The sequence below is a fragment of the Schistocerca gregaria genome, chromosome 4, assembly GCF_023897955.1.
Source record: "Schistocerca gregaria isolate iqSchGreg1 chromosome 4, iqSchGreg1.2, whole genome shotgun sequence".
NCBI lineage: Eukaryota > Metazoa > Arthropoda > Insecta > Orthoptera > Acrididae > Schistocerca > Schistocerca gregaria.
Genome location: NC_064923.1, coordinates 497,604,251 through 497,619,961, shown reverse-complemented (window position 1 = coordinate 497,619,961; position 15,711 = coordinate 497,604,251). Strand labels below are relative to the sequence as shown.

The window sequence follows — 15,711 nt, the reverse complement described above, 5'->3', positions numbered from 1 at the left end:
CTCCACGCTGCCCTCCAATGCTAAATTTGTGATCCCTTGATGCCTCAAAACATGTCCTACCAACCGATCCCTTCTTCTAGTCAAGTTGTGCCACAAACTTCTCTTCTCCCCAATCCTATTCAATACCTCCTCATTAGTTACGTGATCTACCCATCTAATCTTCAGCATTCTTCTGTAGCACCACATTTCGAAAGCTTCTATTCTCTTCTTGTCCAAACTAGTTATTGTCCATGTTTCACTTCCATACATGGCTACACTCCAAACAAATACTTTCATAAACGACTTCCTGATACATAAATCTATATTCGATGTTAACAAATTTCTCTTCTTGAGAAACGCTTCGCTTGCCATTGCCAGTCTACATTTTATATCCTCTCTACTTCGACCATCATCAGTTATTTTACTTCCTAAATAGCAAAACTCCTTTACTACTTTAAGTGTCTCATTTCCTAATCTAATTCCCTCAGCATCACCCGATTTAATTTGACTACATTCCATTATCCTCGTTTTGCTTTTGTTGATGTTCATCTTATATCCTCCTTTCAATACACTGTCCATTCCGTTCAACTGCTCTTCCAAGTCCTTTGCCGTCTCTGAGAGAATCACAATGTCATCGGCGAACCTCAGTTTTTATTTCTTCTCCATGAATTTTAATACCTACTCCAAATTTTTCTTTTGTTTCCTTTACTGCTTGCTCAATATACAGATTGAATAACATCGGGGAGAGGCTACAACCCTGTCTCACTCCTTTCCCAACCACTGCTTCCCTTTCATGCCCCTCGACTCTTATGACTGCCATCTGGTTTCTGTACAAATTGTAAATAGCCTTTCGCTCCCTGCATTTTACCCCTGACACCTTCAGAATTTGAAAGAGAGTATTCCAGTCAACATTGTCAAAAGCTTTCTCTAAGTCTACAAATGCTAGAAACGTAGGTTTGCCTTTTCTTAATCTTTCTTCTAAGATAAGTCGTAAGGTCAGTATTGCCTCACGTGTTCCAACATTTCGACGGAATCCAAACTGATCCTCCCCGAGGTCCCCATCTACCAGTTTTTCCATTCGTCTGTAAAGAATTTGCGTTAGTATTTTGCAGCTGTGACTTATTAAACTGATAGTTCGGTAATTTTCACATCTGTCATCACCTGCTTTCTTTGGGATTGGAATTATTATATTCTTCTTGAAGTCTGAGGGTATTTCACCTGTCTCATACATCTTGCTCACCAGCTGGTAGAGTTTTGTCATGACTGGCTCTCCCAAGGCCGTCAGTAGTTCTAATGGAATGTTGTCTACTCCGGGGGCCTTGTTTTGACTCTGGTCTTTCAGTGCTCTGTCAAACTCTTCACGCAGTATCTTACCTCCCATTTCGTCTTCATCTACATCCTCTTCCATTTCCATAATATTGTCCTCAAGTACATCGCCCTTGTATAAACCTTCTATATACTCCTTCCACCTTTCTGCCTTCCCTTCTTTGCTTAGAACTGGATTGCCATCTGAGTTCTTGATATTCATACACGTGGTTCTCTTCTCTCCAAAGGTCTCTTTAATTTTCCTGTAGGCAGTATCTATCTTACCCCTAGTGAGATAACCTTCTACATCCTTACATTTGTCCTCTAGCCATCCCTGCTTAGCCATTTTGCACTTCCTGTCGATCTCATTTTTGAGATGTTTGTATTCCTTTTTGCCTGCTTCATTTACTGCATTTTTATATTTTCTCCTTTCATCAATTAAATTCAATACTTCTTCTGTTACCCAAGGATTTCTAGCAACCCTCGTCTTTTTACCTACTTTATCCTCTGCTGCCTTCACTACTTCATCCCTCAGAGCTACCCATTCTTCTTCAACTGTGTTTCTTTCCCCCATTGCTGCCAATTGTTGCCTTATACTCTCCTAGAAACTCTGTACAACCTCTGGTTCTTTCAGCTTATCCAGATCCCATGTCCTTAAATTCCCACCTTTTTGCAGTTTCTTCAGTTTTAACCTACAGGTCATAACCAATAGATTGTGGTCAGAGTCCACATCTGCCCCTGGAAATGTCCTACAATTTAAAACCTGATTCCTAAATCTCTGTCTTACCATTATATAATCTATCTGATACCTTTTAGTATCTCCAGGATTCTTCCATGTATACAACATTCTATTATGATTCTTGAACCAAGTGTTAGCTATGATTAAGTTATGCTCTGTGCAAAATTCTACCAGACGGCTTCCTCTTTCATTTCTTAGTCCCAATCCATAATCACCTACTATGTTTCCTTCTCTCCCTTGTCCTACTGACGAATTCCAGTCACCCATGACTATTAAATTTTCGTCTCCCTTCACTACCTGAATAATTTCTTTTATCTCATCATACATTTCATCAATTTCTTCATCATCTGCAGAGCTAGTTGGCATATAAACTTGTACTACTGTAGTAGGTGTGGGCTTTGTGTCTATCTTGGCCACAATAATGCGTTCACTATGCTGTTTGTAGTAGCTTACCCGCATTCCTATTTTCCTGTTCATTATTAAACCTACTCCTGCATTACCCCTATTTGATTTTGTGTTTATAACCCTGTATTCACCTGACCAAAAGTCTTGTTCCTCCTGCCACCGAACTTCACTAATTCCCACTATATCTAACGTTAACCTATCCATTTCCCTTTTTAAATTTTCTAACCTACCTGCCCGATTAAGGGATCTGACATTCCACCCTCCGATCCGTAGAATGCCAGTTTTCTTCCTCCTGATAACGACGTCCTCCTGAGTAGTCCCCGCCCGGAGATCCGAATGGGGGACTATTTTACCTCCGGAATATTTTACCCAAGAGGACGTCATCATCATTTAATGATACAGTAAAGCTGCATGTCCTCGGGATAAATTACGGCTGTAGTTTCCCCTTGCTTTCAGCCGTTCGCAGTACCAGCACAGCTAGGCCGTTTTGGTTAATGTTGCAAGGCCAGATCAGTCAATCATCCAGACTGTTGCCCCTGCAACTACTGAAAAGGCTGCTGCCCCTCTTCCGGAACCACACGTTTGTCTGGCCTCTCAACAGATAACCCTCCGTTGTGGTTGCACCTACGGTACGGCCAGTATGGAAAGGATTTATTGCCGCTCACCACATAGTGGACACGTTGAGTCACAGGCAGGCACAAAGAAAAGATAATGTTAAAACATATCATCTTTTGGACGAAGTCCTCCTTCAGAAGTAGGACCACACACATTTGCACATGACAACAATTCACAACTAAGGCCTTGCCTCAGGCCGTAATGTCCAGAAACAGGGGCCATGTGTGTGGGGTTGTGTGAATGTGCTTTTGAGGCTGGTGTAGCGATTTTGACATTTTACATCATATATCACACATTCTCCAGCCTCTAGATCTTCCAACCTATTCAGCTCTAAAGGACTATTACAGTCAATGTATTGAGAGCTGGCTACTGAATGAGCCAGCCAAAACTCTGGAAATATATAACATTTCTGAATAACTGGGGCAAATGTAACCAAGAACATTTAGCACAAGCTATATAGTTATAGGATTTTAAAAAAAGCTGGAATCCATTCCCTTAGCAGGTATATGTCTCCTGATTTGGACTTCTTAGGGTTGTATGTATCACACAAATCTAACTCAGATGAAAACCCATAGCCAAATAAATCCAGGAAATATCAATGTTTCTTCTCTTAATCACCCTCAATGAGAAAGTAATTCCATTCTGTCATTAATGTCTACAGCTCTGTCACTGATTTTACTGCTTCAAAGGACATTCCTTCTGTGTCATTGCAGTACTATTTCAAGTACTGGTACTAACGACTTTAGGCCTATAGTTTCCTCGGCAGAGATTCAGCCTCCCCACAACCTAATCCTTGAAAAAATGTCAATCAGAACGGCAAAGAAGTTTTGAACACCTCATGATAAGTTTTTAAAAAGTAATTCAAGGTGCAACAGCCCCTGTGATCATGTTGTTATGTACAACAAAATGAGTGGGTTGAAATGACACTTTAATTCTCATAGCTTCAAGTATTGTACTTTTTCAAATGAAAATAAGTGTGACAGTCCAGTACAATAAAAGACATTGTTATAATTCTAATATACATTCCTAAAAAATAAGTCCCACTTCTTTTACATTATATAGCACTTCTGAGTATGCACACTACCTTCCTAAAATGTCGGGACAGTTGTGGGCATTAAAAGTTTTACAGTTAACTCTGAATATTTTGAAAATGTTACATAATAATATAAAACAAAAATTAAAGCTGTCATTTGACTAAATTTCCACTTTTGGATAAATACTGTTCATACTTGTTTGTTTATTAGACAAAACTCGAAAAGTATGTATAAAAATTTGATTTAAACAGCTTCGTTAACTTTGGTTAATTTAACTCTTGGAAAACTTTCCTTCTCCGCCAGTGATCATCAGGATCTACATAATTACTTGGTTGTATTTTTGCTGAAGCATTACGATGTCCAAGGGTAGTGAAACATAAATATTATATCGCGTCTCCTTGTATGATCCAGTATTTACAGTATCTCACATAAGATGTTTCGATCAAAAACGCGCAGCTGTCATTGACAAATAGTTAAAATATTGAAAAATCTACAAAATCATTATTTCAAACTTTTTTAAAAATATATTGTCTATAAATCGAACAGTACACAAATGACTTATCAAACGTTAATCTCATCGCCGAAATATATAGCTAGTTTTTCTACATCTTCTTAATGCTCGTTTCACTCGCTGTTAATTTGAATTTACCTCTTTGCACGTTGGTCAGAAATACCAACGCAGAGGAAACCAACTTTGGACGCCACACACCAGATACAGTGTTGGCAGCGCTATAGTGACGACAGTGGAAGGCGTGTCTGTTCGTGCAGCACGTGCGCTCATGGACCAATAGGTAGCGAGTTACGTATGTTACGCTGAGAACTGTGAGTTGCCAATGAATCGCTGGCATTCGGGTCTGAGAGGATCGTATGTACAGGAGCGAAGATATGGAGCTTGTAGCGAGGTGATTGGTTTCAATTTGTGACAGCAGCTGAGGGGAATTTTCTGTGGACCGCAATGGCCTTGACCAACGCTGTCGGTAAAATGTGAGTATTGTCTAAAGCTATTAGCTTCGCAGCATAGTGATCTACTACACAGCAATAGGCGCAGGGCATTGACGTCAAGACGTGGATATCGCTTTACAATTCTGACAGTGACATCGTCTACGAAAGAATTTAGTATGCCTCTATTTCACAGGCATATAATCTGGCGTCCTGTTAGGTTGTGTATTTAAATTACGATAAACTCATAGTTCGATGAAACGATTTTATTTCTTCGCCATCACAGTAGTAGTTGAAATTCTTGTTAATGTGATGCTGAAACATGAGTAATGTTGTTTGACGAAATGTTTTATTGCAGTGATTCTTGGATAATGGTGTGTTTATCATTTCACAGCCCTACATGTTTGTCGTCTTTCTCCGTCACAGCTGCTAAGTGCTTCATTTGTTTCTTTCGAACCACAGTTCGTGTAATAGTTTGGTGCTTTGCACTAAACAATTTATAATAAATACCTCCACTACCTAGAACAGGGGTTTGTTGTCGAAGTCTAACAATAGCGTCTTGCGCACATTTCGAAATGAAATAAAATGCATCGATTTTATAATAAATGTTGGTAGCAGTTTTCTTTGAGTGTTATCTCGCCTAGAATAATGCGAAAGTATGTGTGACCGAGTGATGTTAAGAAATTGCTCGTATTTTTCGCCGTTCAGAAGCAAGAAAGTTTACATGCTTTCATACAAATGTCAGTGCGTTAATTACACTTACATTTTGTTTCTCAAACGTGGTAATTTGCTTAAATGCGTCGTCTGGAAGATATAATTTTATGGTGAAAGTATTTTTAAAAACTATATGTGAAGTTCCAATCAAAGCGTAAAATAGGTTCAGAATATTAAGTGCGCACAAGAATAACATAAAATTAACGTAGTCTTAAATATTCGCTGCACGAGTATAATCGCTTGGGTCTCAAAATTGAAGTACTCTTAAATATTCGCTGCACTAAAATAATCGCTTTGGTCTAGACTAGGTATAACTAGAGTATTATTTATGTTATTGCACGTATCACCCAAAACTCAGCAATCTGGAAGTGTTCAAAACAAAAACAAACTTGAAAATCGTTTCCGTGATATCCCTTTAAATTTGCAATTGATTTGGCAAGAGCAAATAAATCACAACATAATCAGATGTCGTTGCAGTCATACAGCCCGCCCCCCCCCCCCCCATTTTCTGTATTTTAGCTGTACAAAATAGTTCATCGTTAAAGCGTCTACAGACAACAATCAAATGTTTTAAGGAAGAGTTGCCATTGTTCAAAATGAAGGTGGGAAAAATGCACACATCCAGGATTTTAATAATATAGAATATGAGCTGACGTGTATATAGTACTGTTAGTGAGTAATGTAGGAAGCTACAGAGCGTTTGTGTCCGCCGATACGACGCGGGAAACGCTCAAAGGCCCAAACATTGTGATCTTGAATCTAGGTTTGTTGTTAGGGTTCCTCGTGGGGACAGTGAAAATAAGTAAATAAATAAAATTACCTTGAGAAATAAAAACACGCTGTTGAATGAGATAGAACATCGCTTGTGTTAACGCTGAAAATGGTATAATAAATGAATGAATTGTAAATGATTTTTTTACGTAGGAGAAATAGATTGTATTAGGACAGCTCTCTTAGTGCGACACATTTTCAGTTTTGTGTACAGTTATTTGTGATAAGCGGCACTTTACTGAGAGTTTTCAGCTTCTGTTTGTTCCTACTGAGACATTGATACTTCCACCAAACCATTACTGTCAAATGTCCATTGTCCAAGACATTTATTTGTCAGTTCGCAAATACATTCTACCTATGTCAGTAAAAGACTGTCCACAGAACCCATTAGATGTCAGGAAATGCAGATATCAACGCTGCTTGCAGCGCATCAAAAATAGCCAATTGCGTAGTGTCTTTTTAGAAGGCTTTTTTTTTTTCAGGCCATGCATGGCGAGTACTTTTTGCACTCACTGTATGTTTAACATCTTGTGATACTTAGCACTGTTGATGAGAATGAACTGGAAATTAGTAACTGAGAATAACACCTGATAACAATACCTTGTCAAGAAACAAAACAAAGACCGTCGTAACAGGCCTTGAAGGCTAAACGGTGCCGACCGGCCGTCGTGCCATCCTGAGCCAACAGGCATCACCGGAGGCGGATACGGAGGGACATGTTAGTACACGCTCTCCCGGCCGTTGTCAGTTTTCGTGACCGGTGCCGTTGCTTCCCAATGAAGTATCTCTTCAGTTCGCCTCACAAGGGCTGAGTGCACTCAAGCAGCACTCAGCAGACCCAGACGGTGACCCATTCAAGTGCAAGCCTAGCTGGTCTAGCTCGACAGCGCTCGACTTAGGTGATCAGGCGAGAACCGGTGTTGCCATTGCGGAAGGCCACTGGCCTTAACAATGTCTTGTCAGGCTTTCTAAAAAAACTTCGAGGGGCCGGTAGGTTTTACTTGTGTATCTTATCCAATGGTTCAAATGGCTCTGAGCACTATGGGACTCAACTGCTGTGGTTATCAGTCCCCTAGAACTTAGAACTACTTAAACCTAACTAACCTAAGGACATCACACACATCCATGCCCGAGGCAGGATTCGAACCTGCGACCGTAGCAGTCACACGGTTCCGGACTGCGCGCCTAGAACCGCGAGACCACCGCGGCCGGCAGTGTATCTTATCCACTTGCTTTTGTCGCCTCATGACATTATGCAACACGTGAAATGAGTGTCACTGGTTTAGTTTCGGATTCCGTGGAAGATAGCATTGCGAGCTTGTTGGTTAGGGGAAATTCTCCCCCATCGCCGACTCCTCTGTGCAGGGTGCTAGCCTCTGCCACTGTCTCGCCACTCCCAGTAAACAGTACTGGTATATTCTGTACTTTCTGTAGTCGAGAGTATCCATGGGACAGTACTTGAGGTACCATTGTTTAATGCATTAAACACCAGTAATAACGTGAATTGCAGCTACCTTACGCATTCTGTGAAGCATTGTTAAAATCAGAAGTATTTTTGTATTTCAAAGTTGATAAAGACCCTTTTTAAGACAGAAGATAAATTGCTGCTAAGACTTAACACATACCGGTACGCTACAGTTTTTCTAGTAGTGCAGTGCATATATAGAGGGAATCCGTACCCTTTATACACGACTTTAATGCGTTCACACGACACGCTAGGAGTAGTGTCGGTTTGGGGGAGGAGGAAGGGTTCCACCGTTAAGGCTAGGACTGCTCCAAAATACTCGGACATAACGCATTTATTCAAAAATTTTTGAGATATTTAATTTATAGAAGATCAGATTTATGTCACGAAGAATACCGCCTTCTGTCAGAAAGTAGCGAAAAAGGTCAAAACAATGGACTCGATTTGGAATCACTGGTTTCGTATTTTTGTCATAAAAAGTTTGTAGTAATTCTTCCCGCGGCCCATACGCGAATGGAACGAAAGAAGCCCAACAGCTGGTACAATGGGAAGTACCCTCTGCCATGCACTTAACAGTGGTGTGCAGACTATTGATGTCTTTACCACCCACCGCGCGCCCTTCGCTCAAATGATGAACAATTGTCTGAGGACTGGGAACAAATGGCATATTTTGTGATCATTTTACAATAAATTGCTGCTCTAGAATGAGTGATCCCTGTTTCATAACTGCATTACAGATTTGATCGTTCATTTGAAATACCTGCGATAAAGATTTTTTTCCCCCAGGCATGCTAAAGCGCCATTTTGCAGTCAATTATTTCTTCGCAGTTCATGAGTTTCACTCTGAAGTACAGTATAAAGTTTTTCGTAAACAGTAGTCTCGAGCCCCGCGTAGGCCTACATCCCACTTCATGATTGGAAATAAATTTAGCCACAACGACCTTTTTAGTGCAGCAGTGACATTTCAGTAAAAAAAAAGGGTTCGGGACAAACTGTTTCCTGGCCAGAACATTTTCTGTGCAAGTTCGCAGGTAGAACCGGAGTATAGGCTGGCCAATACCTCTTATATTAAAAGACACGGTGTAAAATGCAGATAGCGTGCCATCCTTCACTTATTGTTAAACGAAGTCTGTGTGAACAAACAAAACTGTTACTTTACGTTGAACGGTAGGTCGTTGGACTGATTAAGTAGTTGGGACAGTGCTGAAGCAGAAACGAGTTTAGGCCTTACTGAAAAAAAAAAAATTTTATTCGTCTTAAGTTAAAGGTATTCGTATAAAATCAATATGCCCTGATAATAATTTGAATATGCTGCTTACGGATATGATTCATGTTACTCTTAGCTCTGAAGTCAGTCATTGTCGAACCAAAAGAACAGATTCTCTTTCTTCGAATGCTTAAATAATTTACTGTTGTAGCTTTCTGCTTTAACTTTTGCCGTTTTAGTAACTCCGAAAAAACTGAACTGGACTCATATAAACTCTGTAAGTTTATCAACCACGACACATACGTAGCGGTTCTAGGCGCTTCAGTCTGGAATCGCGCGAACACTACAGTCGCAGGTTCGAATCCTGTCTTGGGCATGGATGTGTGTGATGTCCTTAGGTTAGTTAGGTTTAAGTAGTTCTAAGTTCTACGGGACTGATGACCTCAGATGTTAAGTCCCATAGTGCTCACAGCCATTTGATTACACTTCTTTCGCTTGCGCCTGTGCCAGTTACCTATTTTATACTTTGGGCTCAAAGTTTCAATGTGCGGTCACGTATTATTGCATTTTCCTTTCTCTTTGCTGTAAAATAATGACGTAATTCACGATTTATCATACTCTGCAGAAGTTTTGCGTTTGACGCATGACGTGTTTTAGTCCGTTTTCAAAGTTTGATAACACAGACTTTTTCTATATTTTCCTTTTTTGTGCCAACACTGTTGTAATTTTCAGGCGCAGCGTCATATCAGTTTCTAATCCGGGACGACACAGACGAGGAGGAGCAACATTTCCATCTTTGTCCCATGGTTGCTTATTCCACATCTTGTACGCGTCAGCCAGATATCCTTCTGGAAAATTCGATCGTTTCCTTGGAGGTGATGGCTGACAAGATGAACTGCTGCTTCCTAGGAAATCTGCCACTGCTGGCATTGCTTCATCTCTCAGTGCTATGTCACTATCATTTTCTTCATCTGATGCCTTTTCATCTAGTATTACAGCATTTCATCTAGTATTACAGTACCCTCTCCTGTCAACTTTTGCTTTATTTGTTCATAAATAACACACTTCTCGTGTAGGTACATCCTCTGCAATACCACACAGTTACTGCCAGTCTCATTGGCCAATGTGAAACACAAACTCTGTACACACACTTTCACTTCTCTAACAGCAAACACAAACCCATCTGACGTATTGTGACAACTGAACTGCTTGCAGAGCGATGCATAAATGGAGTGCGTTGGTAGAGAGGGGAAACCTGCCCCCCCTCCCCCCCATTTCTCTCTCTCGTCATTAGCATTCCAACACAGCAGCTAAAACTTTACAAAGAGTTCCTTTCTAGTCAGTAACAAAAGGAAAATAATTTTGTTCTAATGTTAGCAACAAATGTAGTGAGTCTACAAAATGTGATCAGTCTACAAAGAAGATGAGGACATTCGTGCGACCTATCACAGAACATTGTGTATGACCACTACTAGGTAGCCGGCCGTGGTGGCCGAGCGGTTCTACGCGTTACAGTCTGGTACCGCGCGACCGCTACGGTCGCAGGTTCGAATCCTGCCTCGGGCATGGATGTGTGTGATGTCCTTAGGTTAGTTAGGTTTAAGTAGTTCTAAGTTCTAGGGGACTGATGACCTCAGAAGTTAAGGCCCACAATGCTCAGAGCCGAACCATTTTTGAACCACTACCAGGTAGGTCTAACAACGGTTACTGAAAGGATACAAAGTAGGACATGTCCGTTTGACCCCACGAGGAACCGTCACGGAATTACTTATTAAAAGTAGCAGGTACTTGAAGATAGATATGAACGATACTGCGAAGGCCTATATTTCAAAAACCAGTATTAAGTGAGACATCTAGTTGTGACGGCTGCGTCCTACCTATCGTTACCACAGAGAACACTTTAAGAGCCAAGATTAAACAACTACAACCCGGACAAAGACTCATAAGTAGTCTCTGTTCCAGCGCTCAATACGCAAATGGAACGCGAAGAAACCTTTCTAAAAGACACAATGAGAAGTACCCTCTGCCATTCACTGCATTGGTTTGCAGAGTATGCTGCACCTGGAAGCACAGGTTTTCTCCCCCTCTCTCATTCTGTACTCATTTACAGCGCGTTCATCATATTCTTACAGAGCTTTGCACCACCCAATAAAAAAGTGCTATAAATATTATCCGTAACAAATAGTTGTTGAGATATTGTGTCGAGACTGGTTAGTACTTAATGGTGTAGGCCAACCTGTTGGCATTCAGTGCTCATTTCTTGTTGGTTGTGTTTGTATTCAAGTCAGGCCAGACACAGCATTTATAACAATCTCCTACACGAAATGAAAGACGTGATATTCCGCTGTTGATCAGCCAATTTTATTTTAACTACAGGGACGTACCATGGTGCGCCGAACACTGTCAGTTCCGCATCCAGTACGAGAGTGCTCAGAATATTGTTACAGCTAGTTGCAGACAGGATCATTCCCGTCAAGGACAAGGTATCGCAACACGTCTCACACAGATAGCCCGTGGATACGGAGGAGCTGACAATGTAACGAGTGGAATGTAGTTGTGAAGCGAGTGTGCCAAGAACTAAGAGCCGACGACGGCGTAAAGCATGTTCTTGTGGTGACGATTCTGCACGACCAGCTACTTTGTCCTTCTTACTTACAACGTGTGCGAACTCTCATGACACAAAAAAAAAAAAAAAAAAAAAAAAAAAAAAAGGTTCAAATGGCTCTGAGCACTATGGGACTTAACATCTGAGGTCATCAGTCCTCTAGAACTTAGAACTACTTAAACCTAACTAACCTAAAGGACATCACACACATCCATGTCCGAGGCAAGATTCGAACCTGCGACCGTAGCTGTCGCGTGGTTCCTGCCCGAACCGCCTAGAACCGCTCGAACACCGCGGCCGGCGCCAAAAGACCACTATGCCAGACTACAGCTTTGCCCAAGGATTCTAACTACGGATCACTCAAAATCTACAGTTCACAGCCTTCACTTTATTTACATATGAGGTGAGATTCAGACGGAGGCGGTAATAAATTACCAGTCACCACGTGTGGGCAGATGCAAGTATTCTATTCTCTGATGAGAGGGCTGGAGGACGTGTAAGAATGTTTGCGACAGAAGATGTTAATCAAAGGACAAAAATGCTGTCTATCTCAAGTATCTGTTTCGGGATGTATGTTTAAGGCACTATTGTTTTTATGATTTTGCGAATACGTTCTCCTGTAAAAATATGCATCGAATGTAGTCCTCCTTTAAGCACCTTGTATAACACCAGAAATATAAAACTGCACTACATAAGCACTTACGTCAACTTGTAATAGATATTTATGAGGCCTGAATGGATCCTATTACAATTATCCGCTGTTTAACGACAATTTTCCGGCACAAGGAAGCCTAGTTTAATGAGGATTGCACTTGTTCAAACTGTTACCGCATTTAAGGTATGTGAAGTGTAACGTTTGAGAGTATGTCAAGCATAATCTCTACATATAAGGCAATGCCCTGACTGACTGATGACCTGGCTGACTCATTATGCCCAGTCCAAACTGATAAGGATAGAAACTTGAAATTTGAAGATTTGGATCTTACCTGTAGATGTCGTTTAAGAAGGATTTTTCGAAATTCCAACCCAAAAGGGGTGAAATAGGGGATGAAGCGTAATTTGAAAAATGGTGGTGTTGAACCCATAAGGGATTGAAATAGGGATGTGATTGTTTATGAAAATATTTTATTATGAAAGCATTTTAAAGCTAAATCTATGGAAATTTAAATGTGGCTTCTCAGTTAGAAATAAAAAAGTGTTTAATTATTTTTGGAAAGTTAACCCCTATGGAGGTGAAACGGGGACTAGAAATTTTTATGGAAATATTTCATTCTGCAAGCCTTTTTGAAGCTAAATCTATGAAAATTTGTATTTGCTTCTCTGTTAGAAGTAAAACATACACGTTACTGTTTTTGGCAATTCAACCCTAAGGGGTTGAATAGAAGCTGAAACGTTTTATGAAAATGTTCCACTGCGAAAGCATTTTTAGAGCTAAGTGTTTGAAAATTGGTATTTCGCTTCTCGGTTAGAGGTGGAAAAAAATGCGTGTTACTGTTTTTGGAGATTCAATCCCTAAGGGGGTGAAATGGGTAAAATTGGTTCACTGCATCATCATTACCCAACCCAAACAGTGGAAGGATAGAAACTTGAAGTTTGGAGAGGGTGTGGATCTTATACTGTAGGCACCGTTTAAGAAAGATTTGTCCGAAAGTCCACTCCTGGAAGTGTGTCAAATAGGGGATAAAGTTTTTTGAGGGAATTTTGAAAGAACTACGAAGACTGAGGTTTGAGTTCTCTGTCAGAAAATAAGTGTCTTTCAGCGTTGGAAATTCGACCACTAAGGGGGAAAGTAATGGGTGAAAGTGTTTTTGAAGAAAATTGCTAAAAGAGATAATAAAGGATTCTTAAAGCAATATCTGTGACACTTGATGTTTGACATCTTGGTAGGAAAGAAAATAGTATCTTTCAGTATTTCTGGAAATTCAACGCCAAGGCAGTGCAATAGGGGATGGAAATTTTTAAGAAAATATTTCATTACATTAAAGCATATTAAAGCTAAATTTATGAAAATTGGAATTTCACTTCTGTGTTACATGTAAAGAAATATTTGTTAGGGGATGAACGTTGCTCTGGAAATACCCCCCACAAGAACGCAAAAGGCATGATTAACAAAAAAAATTTTACTCCAGTTACCAGAATCGCTTTTTGGTCAGAAGTACATGTGTATGTGGCCTTAATTAGCGTGAAAACTTAGGTGTTGCAGTTTGTGAGCAACATAAAAATACGATTAAATAAAAATAAAAAAAATCTCTGCAGGCCATATAGTCTTTGCGAACGAAGTACCGGGCACTTAAGCTAGTATTAATATAATTCCCAAAAGATGCAAATTGTAACCCTCATATACTACCCGGTGTGATCCTGAATGTAACCCTTTCCGCCAAAAAAGACTCCAGGTGCAACAAACACGGTGGATTTCTTAATGTAATATCCATGTCCTCTTTTCGTAGGACAACCAGTTGCAACTTCTTTACCTCGTATCTTGTAAAGATAATCCAATTGGTTTGTTTTCTGCTGGCTGCAGACTTCAACGTGCACACAGTAAACAGTGCATAACGAAGTGGAAAATGGGAAAAAATCTGTGCTACAACGAAATGAAACAACGAAATATTGGGGTGCCACTCAGTTTTCCTTTATACACAGAATCACAGAATGAAGAAGATTCTTAGAGCTAGTCTACTGTTAATACTCATAACAAAGTTTCTGGATACTAAGTATTACCCAAGCACTGTAAAAAGACGCCTCACGAGGTAAACTGTCCCCCCCTCCCCTCCAGTGGGGCTCACAATTATAATGTGAGTACGTGCTTAGACAACACGGGACTTGTACTGCAAGACCATTCTTCTGCTCTTTTCCACCTCTGTCTTTCTCTTGGATGGTCTTCCTGGTGCCAGCCAAGCTTGCATTTGGTTTATGGTTTTGGACACTCGTTTCTCTCTCTCTCTCTCTCTCTCTGCCTGCTCATTATACAATTTTTCATCCTGTATTATATGGTCCCAAGCATAGGGTTTGACTGGCTATTACTCTTCCAAATTTTACAGAAGTGCATATCATGTAGGAAGGTTGCCCAATGCGGTTTACATTCTACCTTTTGAGCCCTTTTGTCTTTGCACCCTTTCTTTCTGTCAAACGTAATACACCCACACAGCATCCATTTGTGGGTGGAAAGGGGCATCAAGTACCTGATGCTGAAATCCCCCTTTCTGCACACGGTTTACGCAGTTGGTGTCTGTGCTGGAAAGTCTCCGTATATGTCAAGCGGTATGTGCCTGTTGTGGCTGGGGTACAGGGAGTGTCTGGGTAACAGTTACCCAACCAGGTGGACTCCGGGAAACGATTAACCAACCAGGTAGTTGTTGCCATGGCTGGGTGTTGACCTTCGGCTGAGCCCCAGTTCGGAGCAGGTTGCACCAAGACAGATGACGAGCGACTGAAGCGCTCAAATTTTCTTCTGCTGGTGGGTGCACGGCCCCAGCACACTTTTCTGAAGGAAAGCATTACTACAATACAGAGAGATATCCCACAATGTTTCCTTCCCTGGTTACACCACTGGGGGAATGTAGGGCTAAGACACAAGAGGAGAAATACTCCAAACAATACTCAGTTTGCTTTAGGACCAATGAGGATTCCTTTTTGGCAACAAAGCTGTAATTTGGTGAACACACTTTGAGGACAGATTTGAAGTGGTAGCAGCCATTTCGAAAATGAAAAGTGATCCAGTTCTGATCAAAACGACATACCCTGCTCAATCGTGGGCGCTGCTCACCTGTGCGAAGCTGGGTTATTTTCCTGTAGCAATCACTCTGCCCCACCCCCTCCTCAAGTCTCATTGTGTTAGAGTGTCGTCCACAGTGACTTCTTTTTATTGACCCACGATGAGTTACATGCTAGTTTGAAGGGCCAGAGTGTGCGTTTGTTCATCGTGTCCAGTGGGAA

The 15,711-nt window shown here is 40.8% G+C and overlaps 1 protein-coding gene across 1 annotated transcript in view; it reads left to right on the top strand.

Annotated features, from left to right (window-relative positions):
* The first annotated feature begins 4,816 nt into the window (after positions 1-4,816).
* The window catches only part of LOC126267017 (uncharacterized), a 133,710-nt gene continuing 122,815 nt past the window's right edge, over positions 4,817-15,711 (top strand). Inside the window, exon 1 of the mRNA XM_049971788.1 lies at positions 4,817-5,061. Within this exon, the coding sequence (XP_049827745.1) occupies positions 5,033-5,061 (29 nt within the window). The 5' untranslated portion in view covers positions 4,817-5,032. The remainder of the gene's footprint in view (positions 5,062-15,711) is intronic.